The sequence below is a fragment of the Phocoena phocoena genome, chromosome 3 (genome assembly GCF_963924675.1).
Source record: "Phocoena phocoena chromosome 3, mPhoPho1.1, whole genome shotgun sequence".
NCBI classification, from domain to species: Eukaryota; Metazoa; Chordata; class Mammalia; order Artiodactyla; family Phocoenidae; genus Phocoena; species Phocoena phocoena.
In genome coordinates this window covers 116,028,162-116,048,481 of record NC_089221.1, presented here as the reverse complement: position 1 = coordinate 116,048,481, position 20,320 = coordinate 116,028,162, and the positions used below count along the sequence as shown (strand labels likewise).

Genomic DNA, 20,320 nt, shown 5'->3' with positions numbered 1-20,320 from the left:
CAAGGACCTTTAGGGTCCACAAGTTTGCTTAGGGTGAGAATTGCTCATAGGAAAAATTAGGCTAAAAACTTGTAAAGAAAACTTTCTAATCCAGATTCTTAATGCTGCCTTAGTAATGCAACATCCCTATTTGTCCTTTATTATATAATAGCAGAGTCTAGCTTTATTTATTTAATCTTGAAGACAGAAATTGTTCTTTTGTATGTTCTAGCCCGTCAAGCAGTAAAAACACCCCCTCGGAGGTTACCTACTGTGATGGTTCGCTCTCCTATAGATTCTGCCTCCCCAGGAGGTGATTATCCACTTGCCGACTTGACTGCAACCACTATGGAAGAGGCCACCTCTGGGGTGAGTATATTTCCATCCACAGGAATTGATCAGCAAAGGGGCAGTAAGCCAGCAGAGAGCTGAGTGATGAGGAAACCACTTTTGGCTTAGAGGCAGTTTCCTCTCTTGGTCTGAATTCTAAAGACATAATTTACCATGTTCTGTGCTCTAAGATAAGAATGGACCTAAAAACATTGAGGCTTTTGACATTTTTAGAGATAGGTAAAAGACTAACTTAAGGAATTACTTGTAAGTGTACTGGTCTTACGAAATTCCTGCTGAAATATAGGCTGATTTCTATGTAAATATAATATTGGTAGTGGGTAAGGAGTTTATAAAAGGCAAGTTGGGTGGAATGATTGAGTCACTTTGGGTTTGAGTGAGTAGAAGAGAAAAAATTGTGGGGAAGAAAGGTGTGGTTGAGAGCAAGACAGGTAGAGGGTTTCTGGGCAGTTCCACTCAGGACTAATAAAGTAATAGGTAGACACACTAACCCATCCAGATGAGTAGGGAACCTTCCTGAGTTTGAGAAGTCAGATAAAGGTTCTCTGTTGTCTCTTAGGTAACCCCTGGGACTTTGCCGAGTACCCCAGTCACCTCGTTTCCTGGAATTCCTGACACCCTTCCTCCAGGCTCTGCACCCTTAGAAGCCCCCATGACCCCAGTAACAGATGATTCACCCCAGAAAAAGATGCTTGGACAGAAAGCAACTCCACCCCCCTCCCCTCTGCTGTCAGAGCTCTTGAAGAAGGGCAGCCTCCTGCCTACTAGCCCCAGACTGGTATGGAGACTTCTGTGGGTGTTTGAGAGCTGTGGTGATTAAGTAATTTGGAAGGGAGTGCCTGGGACCTAAAATATAACATGGAAAAAAAGTTCAAAAGAGGAAGAGATCTCCTAGTTAAATGTTAATTTAAAAACACAACAAAACAAAATAGTTGATAGTATCCTTGGGTCCTGAGGTATCTGAAGCCATAATTATTTTGGTTCTCTTCTCCAGAGAACTCTTGTCAATAAGTTTTGAAAATCAGAGTTTCCCTTGGGTCTGAAATCATTTTCTTTGGATATTAACTTTTAGTTTCATGAAGTTTGGCCAACTGCTGGAGCTTTTTTGGGAAGTGGTAATAAAGGAAAGCTTGAGTGTAGCCTTCACCTCTATTCTTCCCTGGTAGGTCAATGAGAGTGAAATGGCTGTGGCTTCTGGCCACCTGAACAGTACAGGTGTTCTCCTGGAGGTAGGCGGGGTCCTTCCCATGATACATGGTGGGGAGATGCAGCAAACACCCAACACTGTTGCAGCCTCCCCAGCTGCCTCAGGTAAGTCACTACTTTTCCGTTGTCGACTTTATTTTAGAGATGTTGAACATGGCATTGACTGCCCTTGGTTTCTAGCCTTTGTTATTAATCAACTGTGAATCCTAGATTTAAAGCCCAACCTTGGAGCTACTTTACCTGTTAAACCACATGGTGCTCGAAATTGTAAATCCATGTCATCTTCAAAATACTGATTGTCCTGGATGACCACAGCATAGATACTGAATGAGAGGAATAGTGAAGTTAATGGTGAAGGTGCAAAAATCACAAAAGGGTGCTAGGGATACCTGAGACTATAGCATAGGCAGATAAGATTTGGAACTAGAACACTAGACTTAAAGAGTCTCAGGCCTGCCACACACTGGTTTCGTGACCTTGGATAGGTAACTTAATTCTTAAGCCTCAGTTTCCTCTTAATTAATTGCAATATATATACTTCACAAGGATGTAGTGAGAATTAAATGAGGTAGAAAATGTAAAGCAAAAAAGAGTTTTAAAAATTGCCAAACATTTGATTTTAGTATTTGAGTGGTGTTAAATTTGGGTGGTTTATAGCATGCTTAACTTCAGCAGGAGGGACAGATTTATTCATACCTTTTTTTTTTTTAATTACCACTCATTTTTCATGTGAGTTATGTATTCTAGTGCTTTGAGTCATTCCTAACTTGGCAGAAGATCTTAAGTAAGGTTTGAAAAAATAAGGCTATAGATAATGAGCTTATTTAACAGAGGAGTTACTTTCATCCTTTGAGACTAAAAATTTTCTTGGTTTGAGTCTTAAAGTGGCTATTGTTTGCTTCTTGCTCATGTGCTTTCTTCTTACCTCGTTTGTGTACCTCTTTGTCTGTTAGGTGCTCCCACTCTTTCCCGGCTTTTAGAAGCTGGTCCTACACAGTTCACCACACCTCTTGCTTCCTTCACTACTGTTGCCAGTGAACCTCCAGTTAAAATTGTGCCACCCCCTGTAGAGTCTGTGTCCCAAGCTACCATTGTCATGATGCCTGCGCTGCCAGCACCATCCTCTGCTCCGGCTGTCTCCACTCCTGAGAGTGTAGCTCCAGGTGCGTCCTTGACCCACGCCCTGAGCAGCAACTAGATCCAAAATTTAATTTTGAGCTTCAGTTAGAGAAAGGCGACCAAGAGCATCAGCTTCTGTTCTCTGTGGACATGTGCATCTTTATTCTTACAAAAACAAGGATGTGAGAAGAAGTGGGTGGGCATTTATGTGTTGGGGCAAAAGGGCTAAGTGTACATATATGAATGGGCTTGAGAATGTGTTTTCATCTTTCTAGATAAAATTGAGGAGAAGAAAACATGGGCAGGTGTAAGATAACTTTTACTGAGTTTAAGTGTATGGGTGCTTGACATCTGTCCACAGCTTTGGTGTGATCTCCAGGTGGGCAGTTGGTACCAAATAAGCTTCTGAGATGGTTTTCTTTTCCTGTTATTCAGTGAGTCAGCCTGACACCTGTGTTCCCATGGAGGCTGTGGGGGATCCACATACTGTGACTGTCTCCATGGATAGCAGTGAAATCTCCATGATCATCAATTCTATCAAAGAAGAGTGCTTCCGGTCAGGGGTAGCAGAGGCCTCTGGAGGATCAAAGGCTCCTAGCATTGATGGGAAGGAAGATTTAGATCTGGCTGAGAAGATGGATATTGCTGTGTCTTACACAGGTGAAGAACTGGACTTTGAGACTGTTGGGGACATCATTGCCATCATTGAGGACAAGGTAACTATTCAGCAAAGCCCCAAAGAATGTCTCATGGGTCCTACATAGGCTTCTCTCCTCAGCCTCTCCTTGCTTCTTGTAGTAAGAATTACATAAACAACTCTCCTGCTTCTTCCCATCTCTATCTCTGTAGTCCCAAAGCCCTTTGATGCTGACATACTAGTCATCTACCCAGCCTTTCCTATGTTACTGGTTTGCACCAGACAGGTACCTGTCCATTGGTTACTTCTGCTACATGGAGAGAGAAGCTTCAGATTCAGGCCATCTCATTTGGTGCTAATGAATTGAGGGACTTGGGCTTCTTTTTGTGACTTCAACAGTGTTTGTATTATGGGACAGGTAGATGATCATCCTGAAGTGCTGGATGTGGCAGCAGTGGAAGCAGCACTGTCATTCTGTGAAGAGAATGATGATCCCCAATCCCTGCCTGGCCCCTGGGAGCACCCTATGCAGCAGGAACGGGACAAGCCAGTACCTCTCCCTGCACCAGAGATGACGGTCAAGCAAGAGAGGCTGGACTTTGAAGAAACAGAAAGCAAAGGAATCCATGAACTGGTGGACATCAGGGAACCCAGTGTTGAGATCAAAATGGAACCTGCAGAACCAGAGCAAGGCATTTCAGGTGCTGAAATAGTATCTGGAGTTGTTCCAGCCACGAGTATGGAGCCACCAGAACTCAGGAGTCAGGACTTAGATGAGGAACCCAGAAGTACTGCAACTGGAGAAATTACTGAAGCAGATGCTTCCAGTAGGAGAGGCGATGAAACTCCAATTACAACAGTGAAGACAGAGGTATTTTAACATCAGGGGCTTGGGGGATGGGGACAGGGGGTGGAGGGTTATATCTTAGGTAAGAAGTGACATTTTAGGCCTTTGGTTTTCCTGTTGCATGCCTGAGTTCTGACATGTTGATGTGTCCAAAGCCCATAGGTATGATCAGTGCTATATATACTTACCCTGTTCTATTAAGGTGACCATTAGAATCATATTACATGGGTAGGAGGACTTAGAATTTCTTGTATAGTCTCATTATCATTGAAGAATAATGTATAAGGTGTAGTGATTTACCAGGACTTAAGGTATTTGTTCTTTTTGGTCTTCAGGCATCCCCTGAAAGCATGTTGTCTCCATCACATGGCTCAAATCCCATTGAAGATCCTTTAGAGTCAGAGACTCAGCACAAGTTTGAAATGTCAGGTAAATAATAAAGCCAGGAAATATGTACTCTATAACTAACTTTAAATCATTTGCTTTGGCTTCTGAGGGATTTGTGGGTTGTGGGCAAGTAGAGGAGGTAGAATAGGTCAGCATGGAAAGGAGAGCTGCAGGGGACTATTGTCCATAGGAAGGGGAAGGCTAAGGTGGAAAAATCTTCAGGTAGTCTTTCTCTCCTCTGCAGACTCATTGAAAGAAGAATCAGGGACTATTTTTGGAAGCCAGATAAAGGTATTTCAGACTTTTCTTTATTCCTCTTGCTGTGTGACTAGATTTCCCTATAGCACTACCTTTTAATGAATTTCAGTAAACTCGCATCATTATTCTCTGAGATGAGACTGGTTAAGGAGTTGCATGGGGAAAAGCTGCAGTGGACAGTTAGGCATAGTGGGAGTACTATGGCAACAGGTGCTTCCTAATTGAAAGAGTTTGTGAATATCACACAGACCTTTCTTTGCATATAATGCACAAAGAAGTTTTGATACATCCAGAGTGATTTGGAGTGAGTAGGGATATCAGAGCCAGGGAGAGCATATAGAAATCAGATTATTAATTATACTATTCAGAGAAAGTCATCCAAAGTTTTCTTATTAGAATTACTAAAGCAGTAGTAACAAACAGACTTAATGCGATGTGAGCTTGCTCCATCAGATGAGACGCAAAATAAAAACTATTTTTGATAACTTTGTACCCAGGGTCAGAGTTCCTCTCAAGAGCAAGGGGAAAGAAGGAACGCCTCTTAGCTTAGTCTTAAGTAAGTAGCTTTTTTTTTCTTCCTTTTAAAAAGATCCTGGGTCTTATTCTTTGTCCAGGTTCTAAGTTACTTGATCAGTCAGTATCTTTAAGTAGATGATAGTATAAGTGATAGAGGGCTCAGTCAGGAAACAGTGTGAGGTCATTTTCTAGAACTGATCTAACCCAAAAGACAGATCATGTTTAATGATGCTTTGCTGGATAGCTTTGCTCTCCTTTCCATTTGTTGACTGGAGCACACTATGTCTAAGGATGCCCCAGGTGAGGATGAGGAGGAAGATGGAGTCAGTGAAGCGGCCAGCCTAGAGGAGCCTAAGGAAGAAGATCAAGGAGAAGGCTATTTGTCAGAAATGGATAATGAGCCCCCTGTGAGTGAGAGTGACGATGGCTTTAGCATACACAATGCTACGCTGCAGTCCCACACACTGGCAGACTCCATCCCCAGCAGCCCTGCTTCTTCACAATTGTGAGTATCTGTGATTCTTTCTTTGAGGTCAAGACAGTGAAGGTGAGAAGTAGGAGAGGATCTTTTCTTTAGTCTTACTTTTTCATCTTCTGTTTCTTGGTCTGGAACAAACATCTGACAAGAAGTAATTAAGACACTTTTTTTTTGGACTTATGCCAAGTGGGACTCCCATATTTCTTTTATTTCAGCTCTGTCTGTAGTGAGGATCAGGAAGCTATTCAGGCACAGAAAATCTGGAAGAAAGCCATCATGCTTGTATGGAGAGCCGCAGCTAATCATAGGTGAGTGGGCTTTACCAAGTAGTAGGAACATTTTCTGCTGCTCCTCTTCATTGTTGGTAATTAGAAAAACGTCTGAGTATGCTTATACAGGACTGATGGCATTGGCTTTTAAACCTTCAGCCGCTTAGATCAAGTTCCCTCACCTGTGCTTCTTGGAGGATAAGTCAGTAATTGCACCATATTCTTTTTGGACAGGTATGCTAATGTCTTCCTCCAGCCTGTTACAGATGACATAGCACCTGGCTACCACAGCATTGTACAGAGGTAAGCCATGATCCATTCAGCACGCTGACTAGGCCTGAATTGTAAGTTGTCCAGTCTTAGTGGACTTTTTTTTTTTTTTTTTTTTTGTGGTACGCGGGCCTCTCACCGCCGTGGCCTCTCCCGCCGCGGAGCACAGGCTCCGGATGCACAGGCCCAGCGGCCATGGCCCACGGGCCCAGCCGCTCCGCGGCATGTGGGATCCTCCCGGACCGGGGCATGAACCCGTGTCCCCCATATCAGCAGGCGGACTCCCAACCACTGTGCCACCAGGGAAGCCCCTTAGTGGACTTTTGCTTTACACAGAAAGTTTAAAGCAGATGTTTTTGATGTAAGTATGACCAAGTGCTAAACTAATTTTTTCACTGACTGGATCACTGACTGAGTCTAAAAGAATTAACCCCCTTTATTACCTTTCTCAGTACTTATTATATAGGCTGAATTTGGTTTTGGGGTTAAGTACTTGTTTTAGGGCTTGGTGTTTGAGTCCTGGCAGCTGGGACTAATGGTATATGTGAGGAAATGCATACGGTAATAATATATTCAGAGATCCAGTGGAGTCCTTTTCCCTTCTATGCTCCCATTTCCTCCTGCTTTGTTTTTTAGGCCTATGGATTTGTCAACTATTAAGAAAAACATTGAAAATGGACTGATCCGCAGCACAGCTGAATTTCAGCGTGACATCATGCTGATGTTCCAGAATGCTGTGATGTATAATAGCTCAGACCACGATGTCTATCACATGGCAGTAGAAATGCAGCGAGATGTCTTGGAGCAGATCCAGGTACTTTGAGGATCCTGAGAATTTTAAAATACTCAAGAGAAGGATTTGTACTGATGTTAGGAAGGGGTGTTGTGGTTTTTGCTTGGAATAGCCATCAGGGACACAGGAAGATACAATTTTGTTCTTGCTGGATTCATGATGATTTTCTCATGCTGGTTTGGTAAAAGAGTTGTGAGAGAATATTCTGCCTTTCTTGGGCAAATATCTTGTTTCCTGAAGTTTTTTAATAAAATTTTTGTGAAATGGTGAATGTATATTTTTAAGTGATATGAATTATGTACATGGTAGACGATCCTTTTCATTGCAGGGAACCTACTTCTATCCTGTAGTTACATTACCAGGCACCCTTTGGGATATTGAACTACTTAAATTGCTTACTGATTACTTAAATTGCTTTGGTTCATCTAGTTTTATTTTCTCTCATTCTTAGAGCATAGAAATTTGTTTTTTAGGATTTTTTTAAAAATTGAAATATAGTTAATTTACAGTGTTGTGTTAGTCTCAAGTGGACAGCAAAGTGATTCAGTTTTATATCTATGGGGTTGGCTAAAAAGTTCAGGTTTTTCAGATAACATTTTACAGAAAAAAATCCTAACGAACTTTTTGGCCACCCCAACTTTTTATGTATATTCTTTTCAGATTCTTTTCCATTATAGATTATTACAAGATACTGAGTATAATTCCCTGTGCTATAGAGTAAGAGCATAGAGATTTTTTTTTTTTTTCTTTTTTGCGGTACGCGGGCCTTTCACTGTTGTGGCCTCTCCCGTTGTGGAGAACAGGCTCCGGACGCACAGGCTCAGTGGCCACGTCTCACCGGCCCAGCCGCTCCGCGGCATGTGGGATCCTCCCAGACCGGGGCACGAACCCATGTCCTCTTCATCGGCAGGCAGACTCTCAACCACTGCGCCACCAGGGAAGCCCGAGCATAGAGATTTTGATGCTATATTATAACAACAACAAAAAATTAGAGCTATTTGGCATTTTTCCGATTCCTTAGCATGCACAACTAGAATTTAAACCTAATGTGCTAAAACTCCTAATCATTCAAGACGTATTTGAATGTTGTTTGCAGAACAGTACTGTACTCCTATTTACAAAGCCTAAGGTGTCTTCATTCTTCCTTGATGGATCAGGTCTCTAGGGCCAACTCTGTTTCTTCTCCCTACAGCAATTCCTGGCCACACAGTTGATTATGCAGACATCTGAGTCTGGGATCAGTGCTAAAAGTCTTCGAGGGAGAGATTCTACCCGCAAACAGGATTCTTCAGAGAAGGTGAGGAGACCAAGGAAGAGCCTGTGTGCCAGTGTTCCAGTGATAGAAGTTTGAAGCATCCAAGGAACCTTATGTTACTACTTGGTACTTCCAGGTTTCTACATTCCAATGGTATACAGACATAAAGGTTTTAAAATGGTAGTTGTTTGCTCCCATCCAAACATTGAAGAAACCTGCTGTGACTGGAAGACCCAGTCACATGGGAGAAATTGTGAGCTGAGTGCATGAATTATTATCTCCTCTCGGAGAGTGCTCACAAGGTGGGAGAAATGACATAGCTTGCAGCATTTGGGGACCATCAGTTCCTATTCCAGAGGCATAATGGCCAGATTGCTTTTGGATCTCTTTCCTCTTATTCTTGAGTTTAAAAATTTTTGTCTTTGTGTGTGTGGTGCTTGTGTCTCTGTCCTGAGGTTTGGGGTGCTTGCAGCTGAGAGTTTCCGTGGAACCTGATCAGTGTTTGTTTGTCCTCTAACAGGACAGTGTCCCCATGGGCTCTCCTGCCTTCCTTCTCTCTCTCTTTGTAAGTATTGAATGGCTGCAAGGGGTGGTGTTGCCACAAAGTTTCTCAGCTCTTGCTGGGGGTGGGTGGCAGAGGGAAATCGAACATGCAGACTGTGGCAATGTCTTAAACTTCTGCTTATTCAAGTCATCGAATAAGAAACTCTCTCTTCTGCACTTCTGTCTTTCTGCATGTGTGTGTGTGTGGGCTGGGTAGGGACCATTTATGACTTCACTGAGCTGAAATGAGGTATTATTGGTAAGGATCTAGGATGCACCTTCTCCTCATTTCTTGACTGCACCTTTTGACAGTTCTTTTCTTACAAATAGAAGATTGCTCAGAGCAGCAACTGCTAGCTGGCTTTTAAAAAGTGTTCCTCATACCTACAGATACTCAGCACATGGGTTTTTTCTTTTCCTCTAATACTAAGTTGCAAGAGTGATGACTGATACACAAACATTCAGTAAAATTTAAGATAAAGATCTCAGTAACAGTGACCACTACATAACAGTAGTGGCTGGTGGAATTAGAGATAAGCTTAGTAAAGCTAGCCTAAAGACTTCTAATCTTTTCCTCTGTGATTTGAACAATACTCTGACTCTCTGTTGTTCATTATGAGGCACTAAGTCGTGATGTAATGGAAGGATATCAGCCTAGAAAACCACATGATCTTAAAACTCTGGATTATCTCTTGGAGCTTTGTTTTCCTCATCTGTGTGCTGGAGGTAATATAATGAGGTGCCTGTCCAGCGTACCTCACAGGGATGTTGTGAGGATAAAATGGCTTGAAAAAAAAAAGGAAGTGTTATACAAATGCAAGGGTGGTATTTTTATACTTACTGTTGCCTCAAAGGCAACTTGTGTTCATGAGATCTAAGAATTTTAGAGTCCTTGCATGTTAGAAATGTAAAAATGGCCTGGCCCAGCAAAAGTGTTCACTAGCTCATCTTACCTACAGGCCTTAGTCCGTACCACAGTCCGTAATCTCCATTCTTTCCTACCGGCCTGCAACAGTGACTCTGAATCCCCAAGCAATTGGCTGGTTGTTGCAAGGCTGGTTAATAGAATCTTTTATCTATTGAAGACAGCAAAGTATTGCACAAGAGGAAGGAGCTGGGCTGCAGGGAGAGAGCAGCAGATGGAAAGAAGCCTTCTGATTGTCCTGATCTCACGGAAAACAACTCAGGAGGTGCTAGGGAACTAGTGCCAGGGTCAGTCTGCAGGAAAGGCCTTTCTTATAGGGATCAACAGCTGGACAGGTATGTTAGCCAAGAATCTCACTATCCACTGCCCTTTCTGACTCTCCCACCCATCTTTTACTCTTCCTGTTTCTTTGCATATGATTTGGGGCCCGGGTGGGATGACTGATAGTCATTCTGTGGGACCCCAGGTGAACTCCAGTGACCTCTATGGTGGGCAGAAGCAAGGTACTCTGTCCTACATTTCCTCTCACACACTACTACCAGGTGCTTTTTAGCCCACTCTGTGGGAAGACAGATAAATGCCCCTCATTTCCTGGATTTTTCTGCTGATTCTCCCCCCTCTTCCCCCCAAAAACCAAATCCCCAGCATTCTTGTTGCACCTTTTCTCTTACCGGATAGCTAACTCACTCATGCTCCCTTTCTTTGTCTGCCTGTCATCTAGGATGGGGGAACCAGGGGGCGCCGCTGTGCCATTGAAGCAGATATGAAGATGAAAAAGTGAAGCCTCAGAGTATCTGCATTGAGCTGAACATGAAATAGAAGTAAAGATAGAGCTTGGGCTTGTGGAAGTTCCAGAAGTGGAAGTTACAGAAGAGGAGGTGTCTGGGCCACATGACATGAGCTGGAAAAATCTCTCTCAGAGAGCTGGAGTAGCACAATTGCCTGTTTTAGGGCAAAAATTATGGGATGTGTTAATGTCCTGATGTGTTGCTAGCAGATTGTAGCTAGTTTGTACTGTCTTGTGAAGTGTACAGACTTAAAAAAAAACAAAACCTGTGAAGTGTATGTGTATACAATAAACTCTGAAAGAAAAGAAAACTCTAGCCTTTGGTGTGTTCTTTGAGTGTGTGAATGTGTGTGTGAAACTTGTGATTTCTTCTGTATAGAAACTTTCGTCATTTGTGGGAATGAGATTGTTGGGGGGAAAGTGGTCTTATAATATGAACTGTTCTACTACAGGTCAGAGAAGGTAAGTAACCAAGATTGAGTTTATAATGTTTAAAAGTACTGCATTGTGCTATAAGTACTGCCTTATTCAGCCTTTCTTCAATGTTTGGTAAAACTTAAGGTTTTCAGAGTTCTCTGTTCATGTCATTGCTTAAAGAAGATTAAAGCATGGATATAGGAAGCATCTTTATCCTTGGCATTTGTTTTACTTATACTGTCTTTGCACATGGTATTTCTTGAATAGTATATTGTTATTCCTTTCTATGTGTAGGGTTCTTGTGTATTTTAGAATTCATAACATTACTGTTTGAAGGCTAAACTCAGTTATCAAGTTTATCACCTGAGTTTATTCCAACTTCTGTTACTAAATAAAAAGTAAATCAGTGAAGTGAGCTAGTGAGCTTTTTATTAAAAAGAGATGGAGATTAATAGGGTATTGTCTAGTATTTTGAGCCTTCTTGAGAAAGATATAGAACTTTATGATTGGAAGTCACGGATCTTTTTGGCTTAAGTAAAACTATAAAGCTTGCTAGGATCCTAAGGAAGTAGAAGATACCGTCTTTGTGAGTGGTAGTTCAATCAATCCAGGAGTTAGAAAATTAAATATAATTACAGTACATTCCCAAAGCAGTCTGCAAACATGCATGTGATATAAGCAGCGGAGCCCTAAAAGTTGGAGAAGTTTGTGGAGGAAGAGGTCCATTAAAGGACGTAGATTTTGGGTTGGTAGAGAACGTGATTTACAAGCTTAGCAAGCTAAATTAAGGTATAGGCATCTGAGGTGGGGGAAATAAGGAGACTAATGTAATTAGGAATCATATTAAAGAATAGTGAATTACAGGTACCAGGCTAAGGGGCCGAAACAGAGCTTGATTTATGGAGGGCTTTGAGTGACAGATTGAGAAGTTTGAGGTGATAGCTATTGTAAAGCATTGAATAGGGAGACTATTCAGAGCAGGTTGGATTAAGAATAGAGAAACTGACCAGGAGGCTATCACATTTATTCAGATGTAAAGGATGGGCATTAAGAAAAATTATTGTGGAAGAAAATTGGCAAGTGGACTTGTTTACTGAATATAAGAGAAGAAAGAGTCAAAACAGGACTAAGAAAATGGTGTTGATGATCGGCATAAGGAATTTTGGGAGAGCAAATTATTGGGAGATGTTCAGAAAGAAAAGTGATTTTAGTTTTACAAGTGTTGAGTTGAAGGAGATGGTAGGGCACCTAAGGGAGTTGACCTTTGGGTACATGGAGAAATGAGACCAGAATGCATATAAAAAGTAAAGGTGGAGAGATTTGGAAGCCACCTTAATAAAGATCAAAGTTGAAACCTCAAAGTAGCTGCATTTTTTTAAGGACATATTAAGGAAGCAGAGGCCCAAACAAGAACATAGAAGATGGATGTATTAAAGTAGTAAAAGGGAGAGGATGAAGGACTAAGAAAACCAGGAGTGCAATGTACTGAAAGCAAGGAAAGATATTTTTAAAACTTGATTTGCAGTTCTCTTTCTGAGAAGTGAGAGCTGGATATGACCAGAAGGATGCCACAGGTATCTTAGTATGCATTGAGGATTTAATGGTTGATAGGTTAAAAATGTCTGTATGCTGAGGAAAAGATCCCTTGTCCATCAAAATTGTTGCCTTGCAGTTGAGTTTAAGGGTGGTTTGGGATAGAGGCATTCATTTCAGCTAGCAATGCTCCAGTTTTTTCTCTTTTAGAGTATGAGGAAATCTAACAACAAATAATTATTGGGTGATAATTCTATTATACTGCTTGACATAGGGCTTTTTCTTTATTCCCAATGACGGATCACTTTTTCTCTTGATGTCTCCCTTCAGCTAGTTTTTACTCTTCCTAATGTTGAGTCGAAAAAAATTTCTGACCCCTTATCTTTCTCCCAAAATTGGGAGATGGAAATGCCTTAGGAATATTGATTTGAGTGAATTTAATGCATTTTTTTCTGTGTATTTACAGATGGGGCATGAATGGGTTTGGTTGGATTCTGAACAAGACTATCCCAATGACTCTGAGTTGAGCAACGATTGCAGGTCACTCTTCAGCTCATGGGACTCCAGTTTGGATCTTGATTTGGGCAGCTGGAGGGAAACTGAGGAGCCAGGGGCTGAGGAACTAGAGGAAAGCAGCCCAGGGAGAGAACCTCGTGAGCTGCTTGTGGGGGACAGTGGCAGTGAGGAATCTCAGGAAGAGGCGGAGCAAGTCAGCCGCCAGAACCTCCACCACTTTCTCTCTGAGGTAATGGGGAGCCATTATTTCCAAAGGTGGGAAGAATCTCAACTTCCTAAGAGAATGTTTACCCATATATCTACTGCTCTCATTATTGTTTACTAAAATATAAGGTCCACATAGGCGGGAACTGAGTTCATTTCTGTGTCTCCAGCACTTGGTGCTGATACAAAACATGTGCCAAATATGTACTTTTTGACTGAATGTTCTAAGATCCCAGTCATTAGGAGCCTGATCAGAGGAAGTGGTATTTCTGTATATAGGCCTGTCTTTAGGAGTATCCTTGTAATTCATTCTTTCAGAGTCATGGGAGGTGACACTTGCCCAAACTCCCCTTGAAGCTTATAATGTTAACACTTCTAGGCAATATTTTGCAGTGTTCGTATTTCCCTAGTGAAGGGCTGAGGACCAGAAATAAAGAGAGTTGGACAGAGAGTTTATATTTATGTGGCAACTCTACATATTCAGTAGAACCTAGGTCAAGACCAGCAAGAATCTGGTCTTGCCAGTTGTTCACATATTGCCAATTCTATCTGCATTGTTTGTGGCAGACGAAGTTTTCAGCAGTTTTTTAGACAGTCGTTACCAGTTGATTCGAGTTGACACTTGAGATGAAAAATTAGAACATAAGCTCCTTGAGGCAAGAATCATGTCTATCTTGTTTACTGTTAGGTCCCAACCAATTAGCCCAGTACCTGTGTATATAAGATATTTGATAAATTTAAAATGACTGAATGAATCAATTAACCCTTACCATCTCAAACTTAGTCACAGTGGTAGTGTAATGATGTGGCATTATTGATACGTAGATGATGATTTCCACTGGTGTTCTTATACATCTAACAGTAAACTATGATTGCAGGTAGTCTATTTAATGGAGCCGTTGTGCATTAGCAGCAAAGAACCAGGTGAAGGCTGCTGCCCTTCATCTGGCACCAGACAACAAGAGGCGAGGGGAATTGAAGCTACTGAAGGAGAGGGGGAGCCCTGCAAAGAGCCTGAAGAGCTTTCAGCCAAGGTAGACCCCTTGGTAACTGAGAAGTCATTACTGGGAGAAAATGGAAGGCCAGAGGTGACTCCACCTCCCTCAGATATTTGGGCACTTCAGGAACAACCCACAGCGAGTGAAGAGGTAAGTGAATAACTTAAACCAGCTGTCTGATCAGTCCTCTGCACAAAGAGGCAGGCAGAATGGTTAGAGAACATAGGCTAACTCCAGAGAGTTCAGTTACCTGGGTCTAAATCCTGGTTTTAGCATCAGTTAGCTGTGTAGGCTTAGGCAGGTTAGTGAACTTTTTTTTTTTTTCTTTGCGGTATGTGGACCTCTCACTGTTGTGTCCTCTCCCGTTGTGGAGCACAGGCTCCGGACGTGCAGGCCTATCGGCCATGGCTCACGGGCCCAGCCGCTCCGCGGCTTGTGGGATCTTCCTGAACCGGGGCACGAACCTGTGTCCTCTGCATCGGCAGGCGGACTCTCAACCACTGCGCCACCAGGGAAGCCCTAGTGAACATTTTAGAACCTCAGTTTTCTCTGCTGAAATGGAATAATAGTGCTCTACCTTACAGGTGTACTGTGAGTTTTAAATGAGATAATTCACGTGCAGCACTTAGCATAGTCCCTGGCTCATAGTAAGCAATCAGTAAAATTTAGAATACCATTATCATTAATATTATCTGGCCAGCTAGACTAGTTAGGTCCAGGGCCACAAGTAATAATGACAGTTTTAAAAGAAAACAACATCTATCTAGAATAGAGTATATTGCTTTTTCATTTTTTCTTGGGATACAGAGTCAGAGTTCTCTAAGAATTCTTTGTCTTAGGTCTAGTTAAGTCACCTTTCTCCAACTTATTCTATAACTTTATATAACTGGCCTATTCTTACCTTAAGGTCAGCCTTCGTTTACCCCATACAAGAAAAATTACCTTGAAGATAGTAAATCTCTCTCTAAACTTTCCTTTGTTTCCTGGCATTCCCAGGGGGAGGTTCAGCAAGAATCCAAAGAGCAGGACCAGAGTGAAGGGTATGTGTCAGAGATGGAAGACCAGCGTTCTTCAGGTGAGTGTGATGATAGCTTCAGCATCCAGGAGACTCCTCTGGTGGATATCCTTTTCAGCCATGCTACCTCCTCAAAGCTGTAAGTATAGACTTTTATCCCATGTTGTTAGGATTAATACTTTTACATCTGTTTACGCCTACTTGAATTTGTTGCCACGGACATTGATTACTTTTGTAAATTGAAAAGTAGAGAATTAGAGCTCGAAAACACTAGAAATATAATTAAATATAATTTTACTGTATAAATAGAAGTCTATATGCTTTCATCTTATAAAACAAGACTGTTTTATCAACATTAAGAATCTCTTTCATAAGTAATCCTTCTCTCTGTATTTATTCAGGAAACGTTGCTGAGTCAGATTGTCACTCAAGTCTAATATTATACAAACTATACTTTTAAAAATACTAAAACATTTCCTATTAACTTGAAATTAAAAATTATTTTCAAGTTATTATCACCCTTGTTCCTTTTTCACACATCTTGGGAAATTGTTTATATAATTGTCTGATTTTAACATAAATAACTATGGGGCCAGAGGTCACATTTTAGAATCTTAATTTTTTTCAGTAAAGTGAATTTCTTTTTAAATCAGAAAAACAAAGTTATTTTTGTTATGTAACAAATAGTTCATCTTCTGGGCCTAGTTTTGTGTCTAAGTATTGAGAGAAGATAGTATGAACTGTTTTTTTTTCTTTGATGTATCCCAGATCCACCCACATTATCTGTGGGGAGGCAAACCAGTAATTATTTTAGCCTTCTTTTGTTTAAGGTATACAACTGAACCGTGCATATATATTTTTGTAAATAGCAGATTACAAATTTTTGTTACACAAATAGAATACAGCTAAAAACCTAGCTTGTTGAAGAATTGCTTCCTTTGCTTTTCTATAACTCCGTTTGTGAGTATGAGCAGATGGCATATGATGACTATCCCCAAAACGGGAAATCTTTAATAATCTGGGATGTTTTATCTCATGACATTTCAGCATCTTGAAACGCAAACACCACACTCTTAGAATTTAGGTTAAACATGAAATCTTTATTAGAAAGCAGTAGATATTAGTAATTGAGTCTGCTTGGCTAGATAGCTTAAGGGGAGATAGGCATTTGAGTTCTTGTGCTATCACTAGGGAACCTTAAAACTACTTTGAAAGATAGACATTCCCTAGGCCCCTCTTTTCTGGCTTCTTCCTTAGTCTGTACTGACTCTCAGGAGTAAAGTAGAACCTTTGGAGTACCAGTCTAAGTGCATATCCTTTCCACTCACACACTTTCACGTGTAGTTGCTTGGCATGCATTTCCAAATAGATGGAAATAAAGGTAAGCAAGGGATTGTTTCTTAAAATATTGCAAAGGTGATTGATTATGAAGTTACAAAACCTATTGTAGTACCTTTCACGTAATGGAAACAATAAATACCTGTTCTGTGGCTATATGAACAAAATTGCATCAGTACCAAGGACCTATTGTTTATTCTGACTGACTGATCAGAGACAAAGGAAGAGGTTTGCTTTGGGCTTTAAGTCCCTTGTTCTTATAGGGTTCTGGGCTTAAGGAAAAATTGATTTTTGTGGTATGTAATTTAGATACAAGTGAGATAGTGCATCATGAAAATGAATAGTTATGTGGAGCTGTTCAAATTGGAGAATGATAAGGTATGAGTTGTGCTCAAATGGATGCACACAATGTGGTACATAAAGCAAAATGAGGGTGTGAAACCTTAGGTGTGAAGAGAGTCTATTTAGAGAGAATAATGCAGTGTATAAAGTGTGAAGTGTAACATGATGTTTAACTTTGGGGTAAGTAGAAAACTTGCCAACTGGGAAAATTATAAAATGAAATAAAACATTGAGCAGTTGCACCTCTAAAGAAAAACTAAATAAATTAGGCAGTTTAGCCCAGAGAAGGAAGGACCATGAGGAGAAATGGATTTTTCTTGGTATTTTAAAGATTACTATACAGAGGAGAGTGAAAAGGAAAAATATTTAAATTGTATAGCATTCAGATGAAGTGTAAGAGAATTCCTTGGGATATGAAACCAAGTATTTTTTCCTCTGGAAGTATGGGAGAGATACTTCTTAATGTGGCATATTTCTGCATAAAAAAACAGGACCAGATTCATTTATCAAATACTTATTTGAGCACCTAGTATGTACCAGGAACTTGGGAGACATCAGTGAACAAAGACTACTTTTGTAGACCACTTCTTTAAAGTCACAGGTGCTAAAGGGCAAATCAGCAAGATTCCAAAAGGCAAAGGCAGTTGCCTATTTTTAGTACACTTTACAAGAATTTAACCACTTCATTTGATAATACTGATCAGTAAGAGAATATTTATAGAGTCTAGGGTCCTTTATGAAAGCATGTTTTCATTCCTGTGGTGTTATTTCCTTCAGATGTTAACTAGGAGCACTATGTGTTGAGGAAACCTTATCAAGCATCTAGGGGGAACAGAATACCATTTGTGAAGTTACTGTTTGTTTTCTGCTCTGCTTTATCCTATAGGCCTGATCTAGGCCATAGTGACCCTGTTCAGGATCACTTGCTATTTAAGAAGACTCTCCTGCCAGTCTGGAAGATGATAGCCAGTCACAGGTAGGACTCCAAGCCACTCTTGGTATTCACAGCCACTCTTCTCATTTAGGGTGACTTTCCAGGGTTTCTTCATCCTCTCTGGGTTTGTCCCTTAACAGGTTCAGCAGTCTGTTTCTGAAGCCTGTGTCAGAAAGGCAGGCCCCAGGATACAAGGATGTGGTGAAAAGGTCAGTGGCAAAGGGGTCAAGAAAGGTTGGTTGCTTTTATATCTGTCTTTTCATACTTTATTTCACATCTGTTTATTTCATTTACAGTATTTTATTTTATTTATTTATATTTATTTATATTTATTTTATTACATTACTTTATTTCATTTACATTACTTAAGCTCAAGATATATTTTACAGCTGAACAAGTTTATAAAGTTATGGTAAGGTAAGCTCAGTCCTCATTTGAGAATATAGGGAACAAAAGGATAAAGAGGCTTTTATCAGTATTGACTTTTAAGTAATATCCATTTATTATAATCTTATATATAATCTTACATTTGCCTTTGGTAGTTTTTGGCACTGTTATTTCAGAGCACAACTTTAAAAGGAACACTGTATTCATTCAGGCAGTTATAGGTATGCTAAGGCAAAGATGGTAATCCAAATGGATTATAAACACTGGTTGATTGCAGTACTTTGGATTTTTATAGCATAGTTCATCTAAAATGCTCTCATAAACCAGTGTGTGTTAGTAGTGTATAAAAGATCAGAAAAGAACCTTTGGAGACAGACTCCTTAATTCTGTAGATGAGGAAACTAAGACTCAGAGGTGGTCATGACTTGTCTGTGATCAACAGTGAATAGCAGAGCTAGAACTAAACCCCAGAGTCTTACCTCCCAGTTCAGTCCTCTTTCTACGCTGCTATGCTGCCTTTTATATACCCACTCTCTGTGTCGCATTATATAATATTTACCTTAATATTCACTTGATTCTCTTTTCATCTCCATGAAAGAAGAAAAAAACCTCTGAGCTTTTGATGATACAGTAAAAACAGTTGATTAAATACCTAGTATATGACTACACATTGTAAACAATCGGTCAGTAACTACCCTGTGACAAACTGATCATTGGAGCTCTTTATAACTTTGATACCTCCAATTGTAAAGTGAAATGGCTGGGCCTGTGGGTTCTGGAGTCAGGCTGTTTCTGAATTGGAAACTAAGCTGTGTGACTTTGGTCAAGTACCTAACTTCTTTGATTTCAGTTTCCTCATTGCCAATTGTGACAATGGTACCTACCATATAGGTTTATTGAGAGGATCAAGTGAGTTCATATAGAAAGTATCTAGCATAGCACTTGGCTTATTGTAAGCAGTCGTATGTTAGCTGCTATTGCTATTTTATTATCTGATGGGGATTGTTATCTTTACTACTGTTTTCATTAAGAGCTGGTTAGTTCTTCAGGAGAGCATGTTAGGTCACCACATGTTCCACATGAAGGTTTGATTTCCTCTGGTTTCTCTTGGCCACCTGTAGACCCATGGACTTAACTAGCCTGAAAAGGAACCTGTCTAAGGGACGTATTCGCACCGTGGCTCAGTTCCAGAGGGACCTGATGCTGATGTTCCAGAACGCTGTGATGTACAATGACTCTGATCATCAGGTGTACCGTATGGCTGTGGAGATGCAGCGAGAAGTCTTGGAACAGATTCAGGTACTGTAGGTAGAGAGCTGCAAGAAAAAGGAATGTAGTTTCTGGAATCTGATTTTATTCTGTGAGAATAAGGGTGGTGTTGAAGTGACCTTGCGTTCCCAGAGTTTATGTTCAGAGGTGATTCAAGGACCTGAAGGACTGACATTGTACCTGCTGGTTTGGAAAACTCTGAGCCTCTGTGGGACCAGCTTTAATAGATAGTGAAGTAAAATAGTCTAGGAAGGCAGGCAGCAGTGAAGAGCTCTTAAGAGACCTGGGGATAGATAAATAATGGGCACATCTGCTTCCAGAGCCTCAAGTCAGAGGGCTAAACATGCAAACCAGAGGCTGGAGTCACTGTCCATTTTTTGGTTGCTGTACCTGTTGGTATTAATATATGTTCACATTGTCCCATCTATAGGAGATAAGATATGGTAGCCAGAAGAAGACATTTGAGGGTTTCTTTTCTGGGCAGCTTCTTACTTTAAAGAAAAAAAGTGTAGTTGAATCTCTGCGGAGAAAGAAATAAAACTGCTTTCAAACCTCCATAAAGATTCATAGCTTGTTGTCTGCCTTGACCCTGTAGGTGCTGAGTATTTGGTTAGATGAAAGAAGAGTCTTAAATAGTCTGGAATGAGAACTAACCAACCCCATGGATGATGGAAAACCTGTTTTGCTAACTTGGAGCTGCTACCCTGAACTTTTCTGGAATTTGGATCTTTCATTGAGACTCTGACC

At 40.7% G+C, this 20,320-nt stretch overlaps 1 protein-coding gene across 6 annotated transcripts in view; it reads left to right on the top strand.

Annotated features, from left to right (window-relative positions):
* Window positions 1-20,219, top strand: part of BRD8 (bromodomain containing 8) — a 29,567-nt gene extending 9,348 nt beyond the window's left edge. For 2 of the 6 annotated variants that reach the window (XM_065875657.1, XM_065875656.1), the window contains 14 exons: window positions 212-348; window positions 1,497-1,641; window positions 2,490-2,699; window positions 3,091-3,371; window positions 3,711-4,163; window positions 4,475-4,568; window positions 4,771-4,817; window positions 5,591-5,805; window positions 5,994-6,086; window positions 6,282-6,350; window positions 6,954-7,131; window positions 8,303-8,407; window positions 8,886-8,930; window positions 10,555-10,614. In XM_065875657.1, coding sequence (XP_065731729.1) covers window positions 212-348; window positions 1,497-1,641; window positions 2,490-2,699; window positions 3,091-3,371; window positions 3,711-4,163; window positions 4,475-4,568; window positions 4,771-4,817; window positions 5,591-5,805; window positions 5,994-6,086; window positions 6,282-6,350; window positions 6,954-7,131; window positions 8,303-8,407; window positions 8,886-8,930; window positions 10,555-10,614 — 2,132 coding nt within the window. Of the gene's footprint in view, window positions 1-211; window positions 349-889; window positions 1,109-1,496; window positions 1,642-2,489; window positions 2,700-3,090; window positions 3,372-3,710; window positions 4,164-4,474; window positions 4,569-4,770; window positions 4,818-5,590; window positions 5,806-5,993; window positions 6,087-6,281; window positions 6,351-6,953; window positions 7,132-8,302; window positions 8,408-8,885; window positions 8,931-10,554; window positions 10,932-13,036; window positions 13,316-14,168; window positions 14,439-15,284; window positions 15,443-17,869; window positions 17,960-18,057; window positions 18,127-19,425; window positions 19,604-20,168 lie in introns of those variants that run through there. The other 4 variants (XM_065875652.1, XM_065875653.1, XM_065875658.1 and 1 more) reach the window with 4 other exon arrangements.
* Window positions 20,220-20,320: the final 101 nt, after the last annotated feature.